This window comes from Erythrolamprus reginae, chromosome 3 (genome assembly GCF_031021105.1).
Source record: "Erythrolamprus reginae isolate rEryReg1 chromosome 3, rEryReg1.hap1, whole genome shotgun sequence".
In the NCBI taxonomy this organism is placed as follows: domain Eukaryota; kingdom Metazoa; phylum Chordata; class Lepidosauria; order Squamata; family Dipsadidae; genus Erythrolamprus; species Erythrolamprus reginae.
Window position 1 is genome coordinate 172,405,520 of NC_091952.1, and position 21,295 is coordinate 172,426,814.

The 21,295-nt window shown below is 36.4% G+C and overlaps 1 protein-coding gene across 2 annotated transcripts in view; it reads left to right on the forward strand.

Moving 5' to 3' along the window:
* Nucleotides 1-21,295, forward strand: part of EXOC2 (exocyst complex component 2) — a 119,965-nt gene that overhangs the window by 34,133 nt on the left and 64,537 nt on the right. For both annotated transcript variants that reach the window (XM_070747169.1, XM_070747170.1), the window contains exons 11-13: nucleotides 5,414-5,532; nucleotides 20,528-20,653; nucleotides 21,138-21,262. In XM_070747169.1, coding sequence (XP_070603270.1) covers nucleotides 5,414-5,532; nucleotides 20,528-20,653; nucleotides 21,138-21,262 — 370 coding nt within the window. The remainder of the gene's footprint in view (nucleotides 1-5,413; nucleotides 5,533-20,527; nucleotides 20,654-21,137; nucleotides 21,263-21,295) is intronic.

Here is a 21,295-nt window from a genome sequence, read left to right on the forward strand (position 1 = left end):
TGACTTGTGTGTAATTTCCCAATAACATCTGCTTAAAGTTTTTGTTTTTTGTGTTCTAAAGCTTGTTTAAAAAGCTTCATTTAGATGTTGTCCATTGCTTAGAAAAATACTAACTTATCAAGATTGCAAAAAGAATGCATCAGTCTAAACTGACCATTTGCTTTCCTAAGAAGTACAATTTAACATGGGGACAGATTACATTTCAATTACATCAAGATTTGAAGGAACGAATGATTTAATGAAAGGCAACGTTTAAAAGAGGAGAGGGTAAACAGCATAGGTTTTATTTATTGATAATGTCAATCATGTGGAACTGCAAACGCTTCTTTATTAAGGATCACAGGATAGAAACATAGAAGATCGACGGCAGAAAAAGACCTCATGGTCCATCTAGTCTGCCCTTATACTATTTCCTGTATTTTATCTTAGGATGGATATATGTTTATCCCAGGCATGTTTAAATTCAGTTACTGTGGATTTACCAACCACGTCTGCTGGAAGTTTGTTCCAAGGATCTACTACTCTTTCAGTAAAATAATATTTTCTCATGTTGCTTTTGATCTTTCCCCCAACTAATTTCAGATTGTGTCCCCTTGTTCTTGTGTTCACTTTCCTATTAAAAACACTTCCCTCCTTAATCTTATTTAACCCTTTAACATATTTATATGTTTCGATCATGTCCCCCCTTTTCCTTCACTTTAAGGATCACTTAAAGATTCATATAATGGCCTCTCATTGTCTGTGACAGTATATAAAGCAGTGAGAGTTTGAGGAATTTACTTGCTTCTGCCCCAATAGGAATTGATGAGCAAGCAGTAGTCATGAATTCTATCACCACATTTAGTGACCTCATCTATGATTCTGTGCAAAATTGTCTGGATCACACAGTTCTTGGTGAAAGATCACTTATTTGGCCTTCCTAACATTCAGTTTTGGAGATGTTTGCTTGTTTCTCCAATAAAGAATACAATTTGCTCAGGTAATCATCTGAATGAGGGTGCTATGTGTAATTTTTTCTTCCATAGTCAAAATTTCAAAAATGGATAATGAATAAATGTTCTGTTGATAAACACTTTCTAACATCTGAATAAACTGGAGCTGCTCCAAGAGCTTGAAAGTGGGCCGGGGCCTTCTCCATTTTTATAAAATATAGAAACAAAACAGTGCTAAGGCCGAGCAGACGGTAGATTCAATTGCTACTCTGTGCTTTAATAGCATATGTTGTAACTATGCCTCTATTTCTATCTTTAAAGGATTAAATACATCAGTTTGTATTGAATTTTTCGCTTTCTATTGCAAAGACAAAATCTTGAACACGTGCCAATGTTGAATGAACATGGGCTGGCTTAACTATATTAAATAATGCCAAAGCCTTCAAACCACATAGAATGAGGGGACTTAATGAGGCTTAAATGATTAATATTGCCTTGATATGTTACTAGGATATGTCACATAAGCCCCTCTCTGCATTGGTAATATGGGTTGTCATTAGTTTAGGTCCCACTGGCTGCTTTGATGAACATCGTAAACACGGCATGCAATATTAAGAGAATCATAATAAACACAGCAGGTCTGGGTCTGATTAGCGCCTGGGTGGAAGCATAAGCCAGAACTCCATCTGCATCAGCTTCCATTCCATGGAAGAAAGGCAGGATATAAATTTAATAAACAACTGTACTAGGATAAGGATGTGAAAACTACTTTACTCTTGGAAAACAGTTTCCATGTCACAAAGAAAAGATATACTGTATCTAATTTAACTTTTTTTAAAAACCAAGTCCATGAAATGATGGGGCTTATTTTCATAGCTTTAAAAGATACTGCCTGCTTTTTGGGTGCTATGTTTTAAACATGACCCTTACAAGCACTAGGCAATGAAGGGCACACAACTCACATTTTAACTATGTTTCCCTAACTATGCGGAAACTTATTTCCGAGTGCAAAAATTAGATGGAATTAATAATAATAATAATAATTTATTAGATTTGTATGCCGCCCCTCTCCGAAGACATTAATGGCATTAAAAATTAATCACACTTTGTGAAGAAACAATATTAGGTTTTTTGGCTTTCTTTCTAAAGTAGCATCAGAGGTGAAAGGACGAAAGAAAAACAAAGTTCCTAATAATTAGGGAGTAATCTCAGTAAAACCTAATCATAAGTCTTGTCCATTTTTTTAAAAAACTTGTTTCCGCTTTTTATCCACCCCTACCCCCAATGTATGAAAATAATGAAATGGAAGCATATAAAGTATACTTATGCAGGTGCATATTAAGAAGGGAGAATGAGTTTAAAACTGCAGTTTAGCAAAACATTTTTACTATAAGATACATAAGAAATATAAAACGTTTGAATTTTTAAATGCCGGTTATTTGGGTAACAAATTATTGAAGCACCTGCCAAGTATTCTGATCAGTTCCAATTGCCTATATGCAAGCAGTTCTTGACTTACAGACATTCGTTTAGGAACCGTTTGAAGTTATAACAGCACTTTAAAAAGTGACTTATGACTGTTTTTCACACTTATAACCATTACAGCATCCCCATGATCAAGTGATCAAGATTTGGATGCTGGGCAGCTGGCATGTATTTTTGATTATTACAGAGTCCTAGGATCATGTGATAACTTTGTGTGACCTACCTAACAGAAACCAAGGAGAAAGCCAGATTGAGTCAACCACCATATTATTAACTTTGCAACTGCAGTGATCCACTTAAAGTTCCCAAAATGAGGCAAAACCCATTTAATGCCTGTTTTGCTGAGCAATGGAAATTTTGGCACTCAATTGTTGCTCATAAGTTGAGGACTGCTTGTACTTTATTTTTGATTTAGAGGAACTAAATAGAACAGTTTCCAAAATGACTCATGGACTCCAAAGGGGACCGAGCTTTGAATAAATATTCATAGATTTTTCACTGTTGTTATGCCTCAGCTTATGTATAATTAGAAGATGACGCCCCAGATAAAGTGCTGGAAGCGTATTTAAATAAGACGTGCTCGTATTAGTAATTTCCAAATAATAGTCAGTTTAATCTGTTGCAGCAAAAGCTGTAAAGGGCCTTGTAGTCGTCTAGAAGGTCAGCAAATTTATTCAGGCATAAGACTTTATGGGCTAGAAGCTCAGTTCATTAAGGATTGACCTAAACAACATGTGGGTATATTGTATGGTAATTTGCAGTGGTGAAGTTGAAGGCAATTCAACACAGAAACTGCAAACAATGTTCCACACAAAAGAATTATGCTGTGTAAACAATTTAGAATTGATAGCAACAAATTTAAAATGGCTAAATATCTGTTGTAGTTATCATAGTGAGAATTAATTTTTTACTATCAGGCACTATTTTTAGAACGATTGCTATTAATTATATAATGTTTGTACTTTCTTTTTTAAAAAACGTTTATGCTTTCTCTTATTCAGTTATCATAGAAACATAGAAACATAGATTGACCGGCAGAAAAAGACCTCATGGTCCATCTAGTTAAATGGTTAAATAAGGTTCAGGAGGGAAGTGTTTTTAATAGGAAAGTGAACACAAGAACAAGGGGACGCAATCTGAAGTTAGTTGGGGGAAAGATCAAAAGCAACATGAGAAAATATTATTTTACTGAAAGAGTAGTAGATCCTTGGAACAAACTTCCAGCAGGCGTGGTTGGTAAATCCACAGTGACTGAATTTAAACATGCCTGGGATAAACATATATCCATCCTAAGATAAAATACATATATCCATCCTAAGTATATGTGTATTATATTAGTCTATTATAGTCTCCTATAATTTTAAAATTCCAGCTTAATTTTTTTTTATAATTTTATTATATATATATATATAATTTTAAAATTTCAGCAAAAAACATGTGAGATATATATATATTTCACATGTTTTTTGCTGAAATTTTAAAATTAAGGGAGACTAAGATGGCACCATTTCGGCCTTGTTCTGGCCTCATCAGCTAGCCACACCCTTACTGGGATTTGATCCGGCAGCTTACTGGGATTTAATCTCTTCAGCTCTGTACCAGGGAGGGGCTATATGTTTTTTTTAAAAAAACATACAGCTCCTACCTGGTACAGAGCTGAAGGAATTAGATCTGGTGGCTCAGCTGTTAATTCTTTGCCTTACAAGGCAGAAGCTGCCGGATCAAATCCCAGTAAGGGTGTGGCTAGCTGATGAGGCCAGAACAAGGCCAAAATGGTGCCATCCTAGTCTCCCTTAATTTTAAAATTTCAGCAAAAAACATTTGATACACACAGAATATAGTTGTCGACTATGAATAAATTAACTGCCTTGAAATGGCCCTGGGTTGGGCCTAGAGGCAAAAAGGAGCTGTGACGTTCCTTCAATATACCAGGGTGATCCGACGTAAAAAACATATATATATATAAATGCTATAATAGACTAATGTAATCTACAATGTAAATTTAAGTATCCGTCAAACTAGTCTTGGATTCTGGTGACTTCATGGGAACAGAATTTTTTAATTACCTTATTTTTCAGAGTATAAAATGCCTCTTAGTATTGGGGGAAGAAAATAGAGGGGGGAAATCTACCTATCAGGTATTCATCTGGCAAGCGTACTTATGCCCAGATTAGGGCTGGGAAAAAAAATCTTCTTTGGAGGGAGTGGTAATGAAAACAAACCTGCAAATATTTAGAGCTGGAAAAAAAACTTATTCAGAGGAAGTAGGAATGAAAAAATCCTGGAAACTTGAAAGATCGTTTGCACTCCTTAGGCCTGAAAAAAACTTTTTCGGATGCAGTAGCAATGAAAACAAGCCTGCAAGCTGTGAAGAGCCAGGAAGATCATTAGTACTTTGTTAGGGCTGGAAAAAAGCTTCGAAAAAGCTACATTTGGAATATACGTTGCACCCAAATTTTCAGCCTTTTTCTAGGGGGGAAAAATATGCCGAAAAATACCGTATTCTTTTCAAGTCTTTTCTTTCAACTTCCTAATCCAATCAGGAATTTCCTGATTGCTCTCCCAAGTATTGGAAATTTGAGTTGTGGGTTTTATCTGGTGTTATTGTTTTAATTTATATCTGACTTCTTTTTATTGTTAATTGTATTTTATATTGTTATAAGCTGCCCTGAGTCCTTTGGGACTGGGCGGCATAGAAATCGAATAAATAAATAAATAAATAAAATTTGGACCCTGAGTACCTTTTTAAAAAATCTCCGCTTATTTAGATTAACCAGGGGCTTGTATTTAATGAGGATTAATATAAAATAGTGTTCATAAATAATAAATGGAATCTTATCCCATACTTAATCATTAGAGTAGTGTTTCTAAAAACATTTTTTTTAACTGATTTTCTGAGAGGTAAGCTCAATTGAATTTAACAGGAGCAAGGAAACACATAGGCCTGCCATATGTTGCATTCCAAATCTTCTTTCTTCAATATTACAATGTTGCAGATACCTTTCGGACCTCCATGCAGAAGGAGACCCGGCTTGGCAATGCATTGGTGCGCAGCATAAATGGATTCTGCAGCTTATGCACAGCTGTAAAGAGAGCTACGTTAAAGAACAAAAAGGTAAACTGTATTTCTGTTTAGGGAAATTATCTGATCTTGCAGTGCAACATTTACTCCTCATTCAGTGTAAATATTTTTTTAAAAAAACTGTAAGACTTTAATCGTGGTTTGCATTTGAACTGAACTTTACAATGCTTTCAAACTGGTACATCTTGCAACCGGTACATCTTGTATTTTTATAATTAAGATAATTCGAAGTTACGTTTACTCCTTTAGCAGGCTGAGATGTTTTCCACTGCTGTTTCTCTTAAGCTTTCTCTTCCTTCTGCTGAAGAAAGATGAGCAGTGGTAAAGAGATTGTATGCATTAGTTGCTTGTTTTGAGTTCATCCTCAGGCTTCAGTTCCTAAATACTGTTGGTAGAAAGTAAATTTGATGAATAGAATAGAATAGAATAGAATAGAATAGAATAGAATACCTTATTGGCCAGGTGTGATTGGACACATAGGGAATTTGTCATTGGTGTACATAAAAGAAAAGATACATATTTCAAGAATCATGAGGTACAACACTTATTGCAGTGTATGTGAAGTTTATCATCTTGATAATAGAGTTACTTAATGAAAAATATATCTTCATTGAATAAGGCTTTATCTAAGTATCTAAAATCCAACTGTGAACAATTGTGCAATAATTAAAGCTGAAGCTGTTTTAATTTCATATCTTGATAAAGCCAGCATGTTTTATTTGGGTCTCCCCACCCTCATGCAGGAAAGAGTTTTCTTTTTAGTTGTTTTTAAGCTGAGGGACACCCCCCTCCCCGTCAGCAGTTGTATTTGAAGCCCTGGATTCAGTGTTCAGAAAATCTATCAAAATACATTTCTTTTGCCAGACTTTTTATAGATTTTTTTAAAAAATAGCTCAATTTATTGTTAGTTTTAACTAGATTGTTTATTTATGGTTATTATGTTTGCTTTTCATTCTTTATTTTTTTAGCCTTCTTAAAATATTTACCAGAATAGAAATAGACATTAAATAGGTTGATAACTTGTAGCTTTTTCAACTTATACCAGAACTCTAAAATACAAAGGGAGGGGACAGGTTTGAATGCACAGGTACATGAGGGGTTTTTTTGTGGGTGAAAACGAGTGTGAAAACAAAATATCAACTATTAGACTAAATAGGATGGCTTTACACTGCATTAACCTATCATGTGACTTAATTCCAGTGTAATGGGTTTATAAAACCATCAACTTGTGTTGTACATAATTTTTTTTTCTTGGAATGAATTTGCATATTATGTTAAGTCTAAAACAAACTGAATTACAATAAACATAAGAGTACTGCCAATCAGAATTCCCCATGCTGATTAATGTGATAAAACTACTGCTTCCGGTTTGAGAAAAATTATAATATGGCACGGCTGCTTGGTCTGTAATGTTGGTTGTTTTCATTTTTCTACTGGTAATAGAATAAGCAAAAAAGGTCTTCAGGCTACTTTCTCCTGATTTGTATATTATTATAAACATATAGATAGAAGGGCTGTACAATTTAGATAAACAGTTGGTAAGATTATTTGTTAAGAAAACTTTAATTAATCCTATTATTAATTATGAAGGAAAATCATAATTCTTTTACGGTGTGTTGCATACTCTTTTTTAAAAGGTAGGCATTTTTTTCAGTCCTTCTAGTTAAAAGCATTATATGAAATTACTAATAGTTATACCTAAGGACTAGATAATCAGAATACAGCATGGCCTTTTCTTGGCTTGTGCTACATTATATTCACCTGGCAATGTGTGATAGATTTTTATTTGATCAGATAGACCAAAAAAAAAAGAGCTTTTAACATTTCTTACACTAGCAGCTGGTTCTGTTGTCTTTGTATAGTGTGCATATGAAAGAAGTGCTTTTACAGCTGTGGGTTATTTTATGCCTAACTCCTATCCCCCACTCCTAATAATAAGAATATAAGAATATTTTTGTAATACCTTATGATGAGAAAAGCCTTGGTATGGTATCAAAAAAGAACATGTTAATTATTGAAATGACTGGCAAGGCTGATAAGTCTTTATCACTTTAGCATAATTTCAAAGACTCTTGAGATGATAATTTTTTTCTTTTGATTTCATTTTAAAAACAATATGAACCTAGCCATAACTGCATCAGTATAAATCTGTGCACTATGAATGTTCAGTACATAATAAAGGGAAAGTTAGGGAAACCCCTGTACATCTTAACTAGGAATTTTGTCTTGAACTCTGTGGGGAAATATCTTCGTCAATCTATCTAGTTCCAACCAGTACGTAGATCATGCAAATATTAAGACAAGCATTCAGAAGCAGATACTGTATAACCTCACTTGTTAAATGTGACAAATGGTTCCATTTTAAAACTGATAAAGTTTGCTTCTCCACTGGCATCACACAAACATGAAATCATACACTCGCTACAATGTTTGTAAATGCTCTTAGCAGTAATTGCGGTTGGATTCAGAATATTTTCTCATCTCTTGCAGATTGGAAACAGGAGGAAAAAAATAATGCACTGAGCAACTAGATCTTATTTGCTAATCCAACTGTATATCATTTGGCCCCAACACATTTGGAGGGGGGCCTTGGTGGTGAAGAATTTTGTAGTTCCTATCTTCTCCACTATCTTTGAAAAGCAAAGCCAAAGAATTGGCTTTTTTGACATCAAAAAGTTCGTGCAGTTTAATGACCCCCAATCAGATATAAATGAATAAATAGGAGGATTTGTTTGGCACTCTATTATTCACTTAGAAGCATTAAGAGAAGCAATCGAGAAACAGCATAAATATTAAGAACAGGCTTTATTTCTTCCTTTCATAAAAAAAATCTCACAAATTTTTAAAATTCCTTTATTACTACATATATTTTTAATCCACTGGATAGATACAAATTTAGTTATAATTAACACATAATTACTTAAATTTAGGTTCATTTAATTCTTGGATAGGAGGATTTCCAGTGATGTACCATAATCTGAATCAATACAGTTTGTTTACTATAAAAATATGCACCAAGACAAATTCCTTGTGTGTCCAATCACACTTGGCCAATTAAAAAATTCTATTCTATTCTATTCTAAATGTAATTTGTATTTTAATTATATGTTTAAAGTTGTTTTAAATGAAAATAATCCTTAATAATAGCAGTAAGCAGCATAGTGAGACAAAGTAGCCCTTTTAGTGTGCATTTTTTTTTTTGTCTTTTAAAAATAATGTTTATTGATTATATACAAATATATACAAAGAAACAATACAAAACAGTACTGACAAGACAAGGTGTTCATATCATATGCATCTGATCATTGTTTCCAATAGGGTCGAACAAACCACATTTAACAATAACATTTAGTGTGCATTTTTAATATCTATCAGTGCTCTCCTTTAGGTTTTAAATGGTACAGGTTTATAGGGATATTTTATATGATATAGACTGCTCAAAAAAAAAGGGAACACTTAAACAACACAATATAACTCCAAGTAAATCAAACCTCTGTGAAATCAAACTGTCCACTTAGGAAGCAACATTGATTGACAATCAATTTCACATGCTGTTGTGCATGTTTAACTTTGTATTCAATGGGAATATTTCATTCATTCAAATCTAGGATGTGTTAGTTGAGTGTTCCCTTTATTTATTTATTTTGAGCAGTATATATATATGATATACTGTATATAAAATATATATTAAATGATAACAGAGTAGGGAACAAGCCAGCATTTTAAAATGTATTATTGCTACAGATTAATTTGAACAGAACCGCCTTAATTTCTTGCTTCTGAAAATTGAAAGTCTTTTATTTGAAAAGGGATCCCATCTGACTATTGTTGATGTAGACTTTAGGCACTGCCTGTTTGGTCAACAAGCAACAGTGGGTGGTCAGGCTGCAGCATGGGACAAGGGCCTGCTGTGCTCAAGAAAAAAAATGTTCAGAGGTGTTTAAAGGCAGCAAGGAAGTCTGCCACCCTTTAGAGACTTCCAGCAGCTACAGATCACTTTTTCTACCCTTTGTGGAATGCTCAGAATATGGTGCGCAAAGAGTAAACATTGTGATTTTTTTCCCTCTCATGTTAATAGATAATTTTATTTTACTAGAATGGAAATTTATTCTCCATTTATTTTATAGAAAATAAATTTCCCATAAAAACCATAGAGCTCCATTACCTAACAATACATTATCTGCTGCTGCGGTGGTATTTTCTTTTTATCTGATGGGTTTTTCCTCATTGAAATGAAGATCTCCATGCCAGACTATCGCATAGTCTACATTTTATTTGGAAACAAAATGTAATAACTGCTTTTAATGAATGGCAGATAGTATATCAAAATTGAACGGGTCCAAAGACGGGCTACAAGAATGGTGGAAGGCCTTAAGCATAAAACATATCAGGAAAGACTTAATGAACTCAATCTGTATAGTCTGGAGGACAGAAGGAAAAGGGGGGACATGATCGAAACATTTAAATATATTAAAGGGTTAAATAAGGTCCAGGAGGGAAGTGTTTTTAATAGGAAAGTGAACACAAGAACAAGGGGACACAATCTGAAGTTAGTTGGGGGAAAGATCAAAAGCAACATGAGAAAATATTATTTTACTGAAAGAGTAGTAGATCCTTGGAACAAACTTCCAGCAGACGTGGTAGATAAATCCACAGTAACAGAATTTAAACATGCCTGGGATAAACATATATTCATCCTAAGATAAAATACAGAAAATAGTATAAGGGCAGACTAAATGGACCATGAGGTCTTTTTCTGCCGTCAGACTTCTATGTTTCTATGTTTCTATATCTCTTAATATTAAACTTTATTCATCAGCTCTCTTCAGCCACTTTCAGTTGTCCCATTTTAATACCTGGTAATACTGTTTACCTTTAATGAAAAATAAATGCAAGCTAAAAAATTCCGTGGGGAAATGATTGTGCAATCCTTCTCTTAACACTAGAAACACATGGTAAAACTATTTTTAATAAACATATTAGTAAATACAGCCAAACTTCTTTTGACTGTAGGCAATGTTAATCACATTTTTTTAAAAAATTGCGCCTATTAAAATAACCTATTAAGTCAATCTGCATGTTACATTCAGAGATGTTATCATGTGTTTATTTTTCCAACGTAGCTATGACTTCGCATAGCGAATAGCACTACGTTGGTTGAAAATTGCAATCTCAATAAATGTCACTGCAAGTAATGTAACAGTGCAAAAAGAAATTATATCAAGGTTTCTATTCACATTTCTTAAAATCGTCTTGATTAGAGCATTGTTTGTAGACATACATTCCTCTTAATTTTACATCTGTGCTCAATTACAATAAGGTATCGTGAATACATTTTTATATAAACATAGCAAGGTAGGAATATTCCACCCAGAGTGAATATTATACATTTTTGCATATATTATAATTGCCAAGGTTTCCCTTTTGTTTACATCAAGAACATCTTGCATGGTTCATCCCAATAATCTCTGACAAATTAGAAAAAATACCCCCAACATTTCATCTACATTCAGTGCTTTAAAAAAAATACTCCACTTTTACTTGTTGAGAGAGAGAGAGAAAGAGAGAGAGATTTTAGGACCAATTTGGGCAGCAACTTTCCACATTTTGAGATATTATGTGTGTATGTATGTATGTATGTATGTATGTATAACATATTTTTGCTGATAATGAAAAGGAAGGGAAACTTCCTTAGTATAGATCGACAGAAACACACACACACACACACACACACACACACGTATGTATGTAGGTATATATATATATATAGTCCTGAAGCGCTCTCTTCTGGACATCTTGGGGGGGTTGGAAATCAGCTTTGCTAATGCACTGCAGATGTTCATTAGTCCTGAGGGTATATGTGCTTGTTGTACTTCCCTGCTTCTGTGTTGTACTTTCTTGTAATGCTAGACAACCAATTAAGAAATTAGTTTCATGTTAAACTTTCTTTTCCTGATACCACTGCGAGCTGATGATGTGGTTTCTCTTGGAACAAGGGAGTATTCTTTGCCCTGTTTTCTGTTACTAATGCATAAACAAACCACTGGGGGGGGGGGGGATGCTTTGTTTTTTACTGCCAGCATAGCCATTTACTGGATTCATACTCTCCTCCTGTTAGTATGGTATCAGACCCATTATTTCATATGACTGGGGAAACAGTCACGCTTTCAACTGGTTTTTACCCCCCTGAAATTATTACATATTAAACTTGTTTATTTTTGAGCTCTTAATCATAAGAAATAAACATAAGAAATGGGTTCATGTAATAAACAAGGTTTTATGAGATGCACTAAACAACGCATCCATTTTAAAATCAGAAGCGTGCAATCTTATTTTCTCATCTAAACTACTGAACTTCTTAGAAGCTCAATGGGGGGGGAGTCTTTTTGAAAACTTCTGTTGAATTGTTGCTTTATTTTTTAATGAGAATCTGCAAAGGGGGCTTATATGTGTAATTTTAATGTATGAAATAGTATGTTTCAATTGGAAAACCCTTTGCCAACTGAATAATTTTGTTTTTCTCCTGTTAGCTTTTTTTCAACAATTTCAGGAAATTTACAGATTATTTGGCTAAGCTTTTGCATACTGAGCCAAACCATATATATGTAAAATGAGTGATTCAAAGCATTTAGAATTTTAGTGAGGTTTCTAGAATACCCATGTGAATTCTGGGTTGAAGGGAAAAACTATAATTAGTATGCTTTCCTTTTTTGTTTGTTTGAGTTGGTTTTCCTGTTTAAGAGAGGTTAGGTTAACACTAATTGGATTAGTTTAAAAATCATTCTGCAAATATTGGTTGGCTGGCCAAATTCTCAATAAATACATCTGCAGGAGTAAATGTATTTTCCAAATTATTTTCAGGATTATTCTAATTAATTTTCCCTTTACATTATTGGGACTGCGTTTTCTCTTGATTTTTATTTATTTATTATTTATTCATTGGACTTATATGCCGCCCCTCTCCGTGGACTCGGGGCAGCTCACAACAAACAAAAAGATACAATATAAAACATTTCTAAGCCAATTAATAGAATAATTACTTTTAAAATTATCTTAAAACTAGTCATTTAAAAATGAACAATCACATCCATACTGTTACATTCAGTACATTTTCTTTCCTTTGTTCAGTGTTACTATTAACACACATATTATCTGGGGTAAATAAGAGGGAGGAGTTTGTTAGATTCATTGATTTAATTTTGTAAAACAAAACAAAAAATCCAACTGTTCTAAGATCTGTATGTAGTATTAAATGCATATGAATAATATTTGAGTAAATTAAAGGGACACTTTGATTAAATATATTTTAAATGTTATAAATTCAATTAGTAGCCCCAATGAAAAAATGAAATTTCGTCCTCTGAATGTCTAGAACAGTGATTTTCAACCTTTTTTGAACTGCAGCACATGTTTTACATATACAAAATAATGGGGCCCCTTGAGCGGGGGGGAGTGGGGGGGCTAAAAAAAGTTTGGACAAAAAAAATCTCTTTCTCTCTCTTCCTCCCTTTCACTCTGTTTCTCTCCCTCTTTCTCTCTCTTCCTCTCTCTCTCCATCCCTCTTTCTCTCTTCCTTCCTTACTCTCTTTTTTGCTCTCTTTCTATCTCTCCCTCCTTCCCTGTCTCTCTTTCTCTCTCTTTCTTTCTTTCTCTTTCTTTCTCTCTCTCTCTTTCTTTCTTTCTCTTTCTTTCTCTCTCTCTCTCTTTCTTTCTTTCTCTTTCTTTCTCTATCTCTCTTTCTTTCTTTCCCTTTTTCTTTCTTTCTCTCTCTTGCTTTCTTTCTTTCTCTTTCTTTCTCTCTCTCTCTTGCTTTCTTTCTCTCTCTCTCTTTCTCTCTCTCTCTCTCTTGCCTTCTTTCTCTTTCTTTCTCTCTCTCTTTCTCTCTCTTGCTGAGCTTCGCGGCATACCTGACCATGTCTCGCGGCACACTAGTGTGCCGCGGCCCACTGTTTGAAAAACACTTGTCTAGAACATATTCAAAAATCTGTTAGTGTCTTAAAATTTCCCTCAAAACTACGGCTTCATATGCCTGATAGAGGGAGTCATAGAGTTTTAGTATAAGTTTACTTGTTGACAGAAAATGTGCATCCAACCAAGGAATCCTCTAGATGTGATATAGTACATATGTATTTCATTCATGTCTTTATAAATATATAAAGAAGGATGTGTGGTTGTTTTTTACTTCATTAAACAGAGTATGAAGTCCTGAACCACCTTTTTCTTTATCTTGCTAGAAATACTAGTTTTCTGGGTTCGGCTGTGATACCAAAGCGGGATTGGAAGAAAATTATACATAGTGGTGCAGAGTAGTATGAGTAGGTGATGAAGAGTGGTATTTCACTCTATTTAATACGTACAAAAGATGAAAAGACAGCCGTAGACATATGAATATATGTTCATGCAATTCCATCACTTCCATTTCCAGATGTTTCTGCATATACATGTGTAATGTCTTGTTACAGAACAAAAGGACAGGAACATCTGTGCTGGAGTAAAAGTTTTTTAAAATTATTTCTAATACATTTCAAAATATACCGTCCTACAAATTATTAACAAAGGAAATGAAAATATAAATAATACCGACATTCTTCAGTATCAAGTGTGCATGAGCACATGTATAACTGCGTGCCAATCTAAAGCAATTTAAAATATTTGAATAATCCAAAGAGCCCACATTGCTGTTATTTAAGGCTTTATAGAACTCAAATCTTTCGTGTTCTCTTCAAACCAGACCTATCAAAACTCTAGAGATGGTTCTTCCAACATTTAGTTCTCTTTTGCCAAAACAAATTTACAAAGGAACTTGAAACACTTCATATTGAAGTCTTCGAATTTTCGTTACCACTGTACTCAGTTTACCTTTTTGATGGACAGGGAAAAGTCCAACCTGTTAAAGAAAACAGTATTGTTTTAGTATTTATTTATTTATTTTATTTATTTATTGGATTTGTATGCCGCCCCTCTCCGTAGACTCAGGGCGGCTAACAACAGTAATAAAAAACAGCATGTAAATCCAATACTAAAACAACTAAAAAACCCTTATTGTAAAACCAAACATACATACATACAAACAAACAAACATACCATGCATAAATTGTAAAGGCCTAGGGGGAAAGAATATCTCAGTTCCCCCATGCCTGACAGCAGAGGTGGGTTTTAAGGAGCTTACGAAAGGCGAGGAGGGTGGGGGCAATTCTAATCTCCGGGGAGAGTTGGTTCCAGAGGGCCGGGGCCGCCACAGAGAAGGCTCTTCCCCTGGGTCCCGCCAAACGACATTGTTTAGTTGACGGGACCTGGAGAAGGCCCACTCTGTGGGACCTAACTGGTTGCTGGGATTCGTGCAGCAGAAGGCGGTATATTAAAGCAGGAGCTGCTTTAATTTGATGAGATTGGTAAATAGACTTTCAATTTCAAAATCTTGATTCTCACTTTCTTAGAAATATTAAGCCTCATGGTACCATTGATACTTCTGTACTTACAGCCAAAATTTACATATTCAACGGATACTTCTTTTGATTCATAAAAAGCATTCCTAGATTGCAAAGCTGTTCTTCCAAAAGGCTACAAATTTATTGAGACTCAAACCCAGACAATGGTTTCATATTGGCCAACGTGTTGAATTTCAGTTACTTCTGTTTAATCTCTTTATTGCAGTGTTTCCCAACCTTTTTTGAGCTGCGGCACATTATTCATATTTTCAAAATCCTGGGGAACAGTGAAAGGGGGGGCGGGGGGGCTAAAGAAAAGTTTGGACAAAAAAAAATATCTCTTCCTCCATTTCACTCTATTTCTCCCTCCCTCTTTCTCTCTCTTCCTTCCTTCCCTTCTTTCTCTCTCTCCATCCCTCTTTCTTTCTTTCTTTGTTCCTCTCTTTTTTGCTCTCTTTCTCTCTCCCTCCTTCCCTCCCTCTGTCTTTCTCTCTCCCTTGCTCTCTCTCTGCCTCTCTTGCTATCTCTCTCATTCTCTCTCTCTCTTTCTGTCTCTCTTGCTATGTCTCTTTCTCTCTCTCTCTCTCTCTCTCTCTCTCTCTCTCTCTTGCTATCTCTTTCTCTCTCTCTTGCTATCTTTCTTTCTTTTTTCTCTCTCTCTTGCTATGTCTCTCTTTCTCTCTCTCTCTGTCTCCCTCCCTCTTTCCTTTCTATCTCTCCCTCCCTCTTTCCTCCCTCCCTCCCTCTTTCCTTTCTATCTCTTTTCTTTCTATCTCTCCCTCCCTCTTTCCTCCCTCCCTCTTTCCTTTCTATCTCTTCCTCCCTCTTTCCTCCCTCCCTCTTTCCTTTCTATCTCTTCTTTCTATCTCTCCCTCTTTCCTCCCTCCCTCTTTCCTTTCTATCTCTCCCTCCCTCTTTCCTTTCTATCTTTCTCTCCGTCCCTCAGCGGTGGCAAAGAAGAAGGAAGGCAGGCTGCAGAGGGCACCGAGGACAAGAGTGCTCGCTCGCTCCCTCGCCCTCTGACTTCCCTCCCTCACTGCTGAAGGGACGAGCGTGGGCCCGCTGCAAGAAGGGGTTTTTTGCTTTTTTTCCCTTCCCCCGCCTCACGGGAGAGAGTGAGAGAGAGAAAGAGCAGCGCCCTGTCGGTTCTGAGCGCAGCCAGGGAAAGCGGCCTCGAGCTGAGTGCGAACTGCGGGATGCAGCAAAGGACTCCTTGTCAACCAAAAAAGGGTGGGGGTGGCAAAGGCAAAGCCTGGGAGGCGGGGAAGGGAAGAGCGGGAGACCCCCAGACAGAACGGCTGAGGGGAAGGAAGGAGGGAGGGATTGAGAAGTGAAGCCAGGGAGGGCTGAGAGAAAAGAGGAGCGGCGCGAGAGAGAGATGGGCGGGGCGGGGCCGGCATTCCCAAAACGGATGGAGAAAGCCCTCTCTCGCAGCGAAAGCGCTCCCAGCCAGGGGGCTGCGAGAGAGGGCTGGGAGCGCTTTCGTCCCGAGGAGCTGAAGCTGCAGCCGCCGCCGCGAGAGAAGTCGCGCCCCAAGGCAGGGGGCGGCGGCGGAGGAGAGGGGGCAGATCGGACGGGGAGCTCGCAGCACACCTGCCTGTGTCTCGCGGCACACCAGTGTGCCGTGGCACACCGGTTGGGAAACGCTGCTTTATTGAATAAGTTGTGGTTCGGCTTTAAATAACTATGCTACTAGTTTTGGAAAAAACTTTTTTTACAATCTGCCCATATCTTCATTTTTTGGGGTTTTGTGCTCAATGTAGAATAAGATCTTTAGCAAAGTAGGATTCTATTTTGAGTACCTAAGTCTCCGGTATATTATGCTAGGTTATATGGAGTTTCTTTCCAGATTTGCTGGGGCTAAAATTGTTGGACACATTTTGAGGGAATTGTGAGTATAACGTACAAAAAAGGTGTTTTAAGCTTTGAAGAGACATCATGTCAGACTGCATTCCAAGATGAACAATACACATTGCTGGGAATGTAAGATGGTCTTTGGTCATGTTAACTATTGAAGACAGATTATCCTAGCTTCTCCTCTGCTAAAATTTGAAAAAGATTTGGTCTTGGCTCAGCAGAAATACAAGCGAGGTCAGTTTGGGTAAAGAGCAGGATTTTCTGTCATCCCAAGAGCCTGCGATTAATATCTTGAAATCTCCAAGAAAATGGAAAGTGTAGGTAATTGAAGCAAAAGAACATTGGCTTCAGGAAGCTTCTGTTTCTTTGAAAATAGATAAAATACAGTACATAAAGTCGGGAATTTGTTCAGTTTTTGATGTTATTTTGGTGGGCTGAGCTCAGTCTAATGTCTTTTATTTCTCTGTACAAGTTATGAGATAGGTACTTAATGTCCATCCAGAGTCAAATCTCAGGGCGTATTTCTGGAGGTAGAATTACTATTTAGAAATTTATTGTAATCTGTAGAAATAATTTAATAATAACAACCTGCCAAGTATCCCTGCTCAAAGATTCAGCAGAGAATGCATCATTTGTAGGACACTGATGCCACCTTGTGGATCTTTTTACTTTTTAAAAAAACAATTTTTTTAAGCTGGTATTTTGACTACTGATCTGTGTGAAGAACTAATGTTTGAATTAAGGCAATTTCTTCCATGATTCATTGGCATATAAGAAGAAGGAGAGGTAACGCTCAGGGAGGCTTGAAAGAGGGTACTCTTTCAGGTAGATCAGATCAGGAAACAGACTCTATGGGAAAAACTATGATGGATGGATGGATGGATGGATGGATGGATGGATGGATGGATGGATGGATGGATGGATGGATGGATTGGACTGGATTGGGTTGGATTGGATTCAATTGAATTTTAGGACCCTGTCAGAGTCTCTTCTAAACATTACCTTGCTTCCCAGGACTTAAACATTTCTGTTCTCTTTGCTTATATAATACTGTAGCTTGGTTATTTCCTTCAAGGCTGATTCTCCCTGATTCTTTACAATCTGCAATTCATCCTTTTTTCCACATTTTAATAAAGCTTGATTTTGTTTGTCAGGTACTGCTTTATCTTCCAAAGTTGAGAAGGAAGCACTCCACTTCTGGCACTGTTGAAATTAGCTTACCTCCCCCTCCCCTCCCCCCAAAATTTGGTCTTCTAATGGTCAGAAGGACTGTACAGTTTGAAAGCCTTAATTCTCACATACTTGAGAGTTAAGGTATAGATAGTACGTAAGATTGTCCCTAGAAGATAGTTGGTAGCAGCAAAAACTACCAAGTTACTGCCTCAAAGCAGTAGATAGAGGCACCAAACTGGCTTTGGGGAGAGAAAAAATGAGATTTCCACCTATTATATGGGTCTTGGTAATTTATTACAAGTAGTCTTCGACTTGCGACCACAATTCAGCAATTCACAGTTGCTAAAACACTATTAAGTGAATTTTGCCCTTATTTGATCCTGTCTTCCATAATGTCAAATTATTATCACCATACTCTTTTGTGGTCTTTGGGAAAATCAAAAGCTCTTATTATGGTCTCCAAACAGACAAAAATTGATCATTCAGTAATTCACTTTAACCTTGCTTTAAGCTACATTGATTGATATTTCAAGGAATTCTATGGTATCCATATCACCTGTTTACATTATGGGGCTTTTTAAAGTACAACATGCAAGAACACTTGTATTAGATTGGATCACCTAATTCAACTTCCAGTTTCCATTGAATCAGGCAAATGCTCATTAGAAATGGACAAGCAAGACTATGAAGGCAACTATTCTTCTCTAGTACTTGACTTTCTAACTTAGAGAACAGAAAAAATTAAAGGATTTAATATTTGTTTCATTTATTTTACATCACCAAGTATGTATGTTATATGGAAATACTATAGAAATATATCTTGTGTGTTTTAGTTATAATTTCCCCCTAATTCTTCTGGCTATAAGAAAAGCACTCAAATATCAGCATATTACGATATATTGAAGTTCCTGATTGGGAATAAGTATGTATTCTGCTGCATGAATCCCAGTTGGGTCTTCTCCGGGTCCCGTCAACTAAACAATGTCATTTGGCGGGACCCAGGGGAAGAGCCTTCTCTGTGGTGGCCCTGGCCCTCTGGAACCAACTCCCCCCAGAGATTAGAATTGCCCCCACCCTCCTCGCCTTTCGTAAGCTTCTTAAAACCCACCTCTGCCGTCAGGCATGGGGGAATTGAGATTCTTTCCCCCTTAGGCCTTTACAATTTATGCATGGTGTGTTTTTTATGTATGTTTGGTTTTATAATAAGGGTTTTTAATTGTTTTACTATTGGATTGTCACATGTTGTTTTATCACTGTTGTTAGCCACCCCGAGTCCATGGAGGGGGGCGGCATACAAATCCAATGAATGAATGAATGAATGAATGAATGAATGAATGAATGAATGAATGAATGAATGTAGAGAAATATAAAATCAGTACTGTTTGTTGTAATCGGTGGCAGAGGTACTAGACAGTTGCGGCCCTATTTGGACAGGGAGTCTTTGCTCACGGTCACTCATGCCCTTATCACTTCGAGCCTCGACTACTGCAATGCTCTCTACATAGGGCTACCTTTGTGTTCGGATGTCCAAAATGCAGCCGCGTGAACAGTCTTGGGCCTTCCAAGAAATGTCCACATCTCACCATCACTCCGCGGACTGCATTGGATCAGTTTCCGGGCACAATTCAAAGTGTTGGTTATGACCTATAAAGCCCTACATGGCACAGGACCAGATTATCTCCGAGACAGCCTTCTACCGCACGAATCCCAGCGACCGGTGAGGTCCCACAAAGTTGGCCTCCTTAGAGTCCCGTCGACCAAACAATGTCGGCTGGCGGGACCTAGGGGAAGAGCCTTCTCTGTGGCAGCCCCAGCCCTCTGGAATCAACTCCCCCCTGAGATTCGCACTGCTCCCACCCTCCTTGCCTTCCGAAAGAGCTTAAAAACTCATATTTGCAGCCAGCCTTGGGACTTTTAGATCTTCCCCCTGACCGCTGAATGCCTTAAGTATGATTGCTGAATGTTTGGTTGATAAGTTTTTCTTTTAATTGTTTTTACATTGTAGTATTAATTGGATTTACATTATTGTTCTGTTTTTATATATGCTGTGAGCCGCCCCGAGTCCTCAGAGAGGGACGGCATACAAATCCAATTAAATAAATAAATATATAAGATTTATCTTCATCTGTGGGTAGTTGTTTTTTTCCATTTGACAGATAATCTAACTCAAAAATGTGTGAACAATAAGGCTCTCCCACTATGTGCAGCCCTTTTGACAATTAGAAGTTCAAAATCTTAAGCAATTTCAGCAGTACTATAAGCATAGATTATTAGATTATTTATTTCATATTTTAGTTACAGGTTTTTTTCTTTATTTACATCACTTCCTGCTGACTCTAAGAAATTCAATCAAATAACATATTAATGTACATTAGAGCTCCTGATTTGAGATATATTAGGGATGTATGTAGGTAAAATTAAATACAAGTTTCTTGTAATCAGCTGCAAAAATTACATGCTTTTATCTGCAAGGTGGTTTTTTTGTTTAGTGGATTATAAATTATAAATAATACCAAATTATAAAGGTTAATACTGTGTATTAACTAACACCAATGTACTCTCCCATTTAGTCAATCCATTGATACATAGTCCGCTGCTCGATCTGGACAGTGAAGTTCGTTCATCTTCACTTGGCCATCTCAGTCGGAGTGCTTCATTGAAAAGAGGCAGTAGCACTCAGTCCAGTCGTGATGAAAGTAAGTCCAGTCGTGATCACATTACACAGTTTTGTGTGTTGGATTTCCTTTCCTTTTCATTTTGCAAACCTTGGAAGAATATTTGCCTTGCTGGTGCAATGCATTGGATAAAACTTTGAATTACTAATTAGGGGGTCACCAGTTAAATGTCTGTTCTCATTATCTCGTTATGTAGTCTTAATTCCTAATTATAATAGATGGCTGTATTTAAATATATTGACATGAGATTTTTAAAGAGCAGCTAATTGGATTAATTTATTTTGCATCACAAATGTCAGTCAATTAAACTCTTACTATGAAGCGCTTCTGTGGTTTTTAAATTTGCTAAATAAAGCAGAGTGGTGCCTAGTCTTATTTAACACTATTTAGCATATTCATTTCTTTAGCATTTATGAATTATCACTCTTAATGTCAATCATAAATACAATTCCTCTTCAACAATTTTCTAGTAATGAATTTATATCTTGTATTGTACCTTTTTCAGGTTGGCGATTTAAAACTCCTCAGCAAGTAGCATTTGTCGAAAAGTTAACTAAGCTTGTAGTAAGCCAGCTTCCCAACTTCTGGAAACTTTGGATTTCTTATGTAAATGGAAGCTTATTTAGTGAGGTAAGAGTATTTACATTTGGTATTTAGACAATA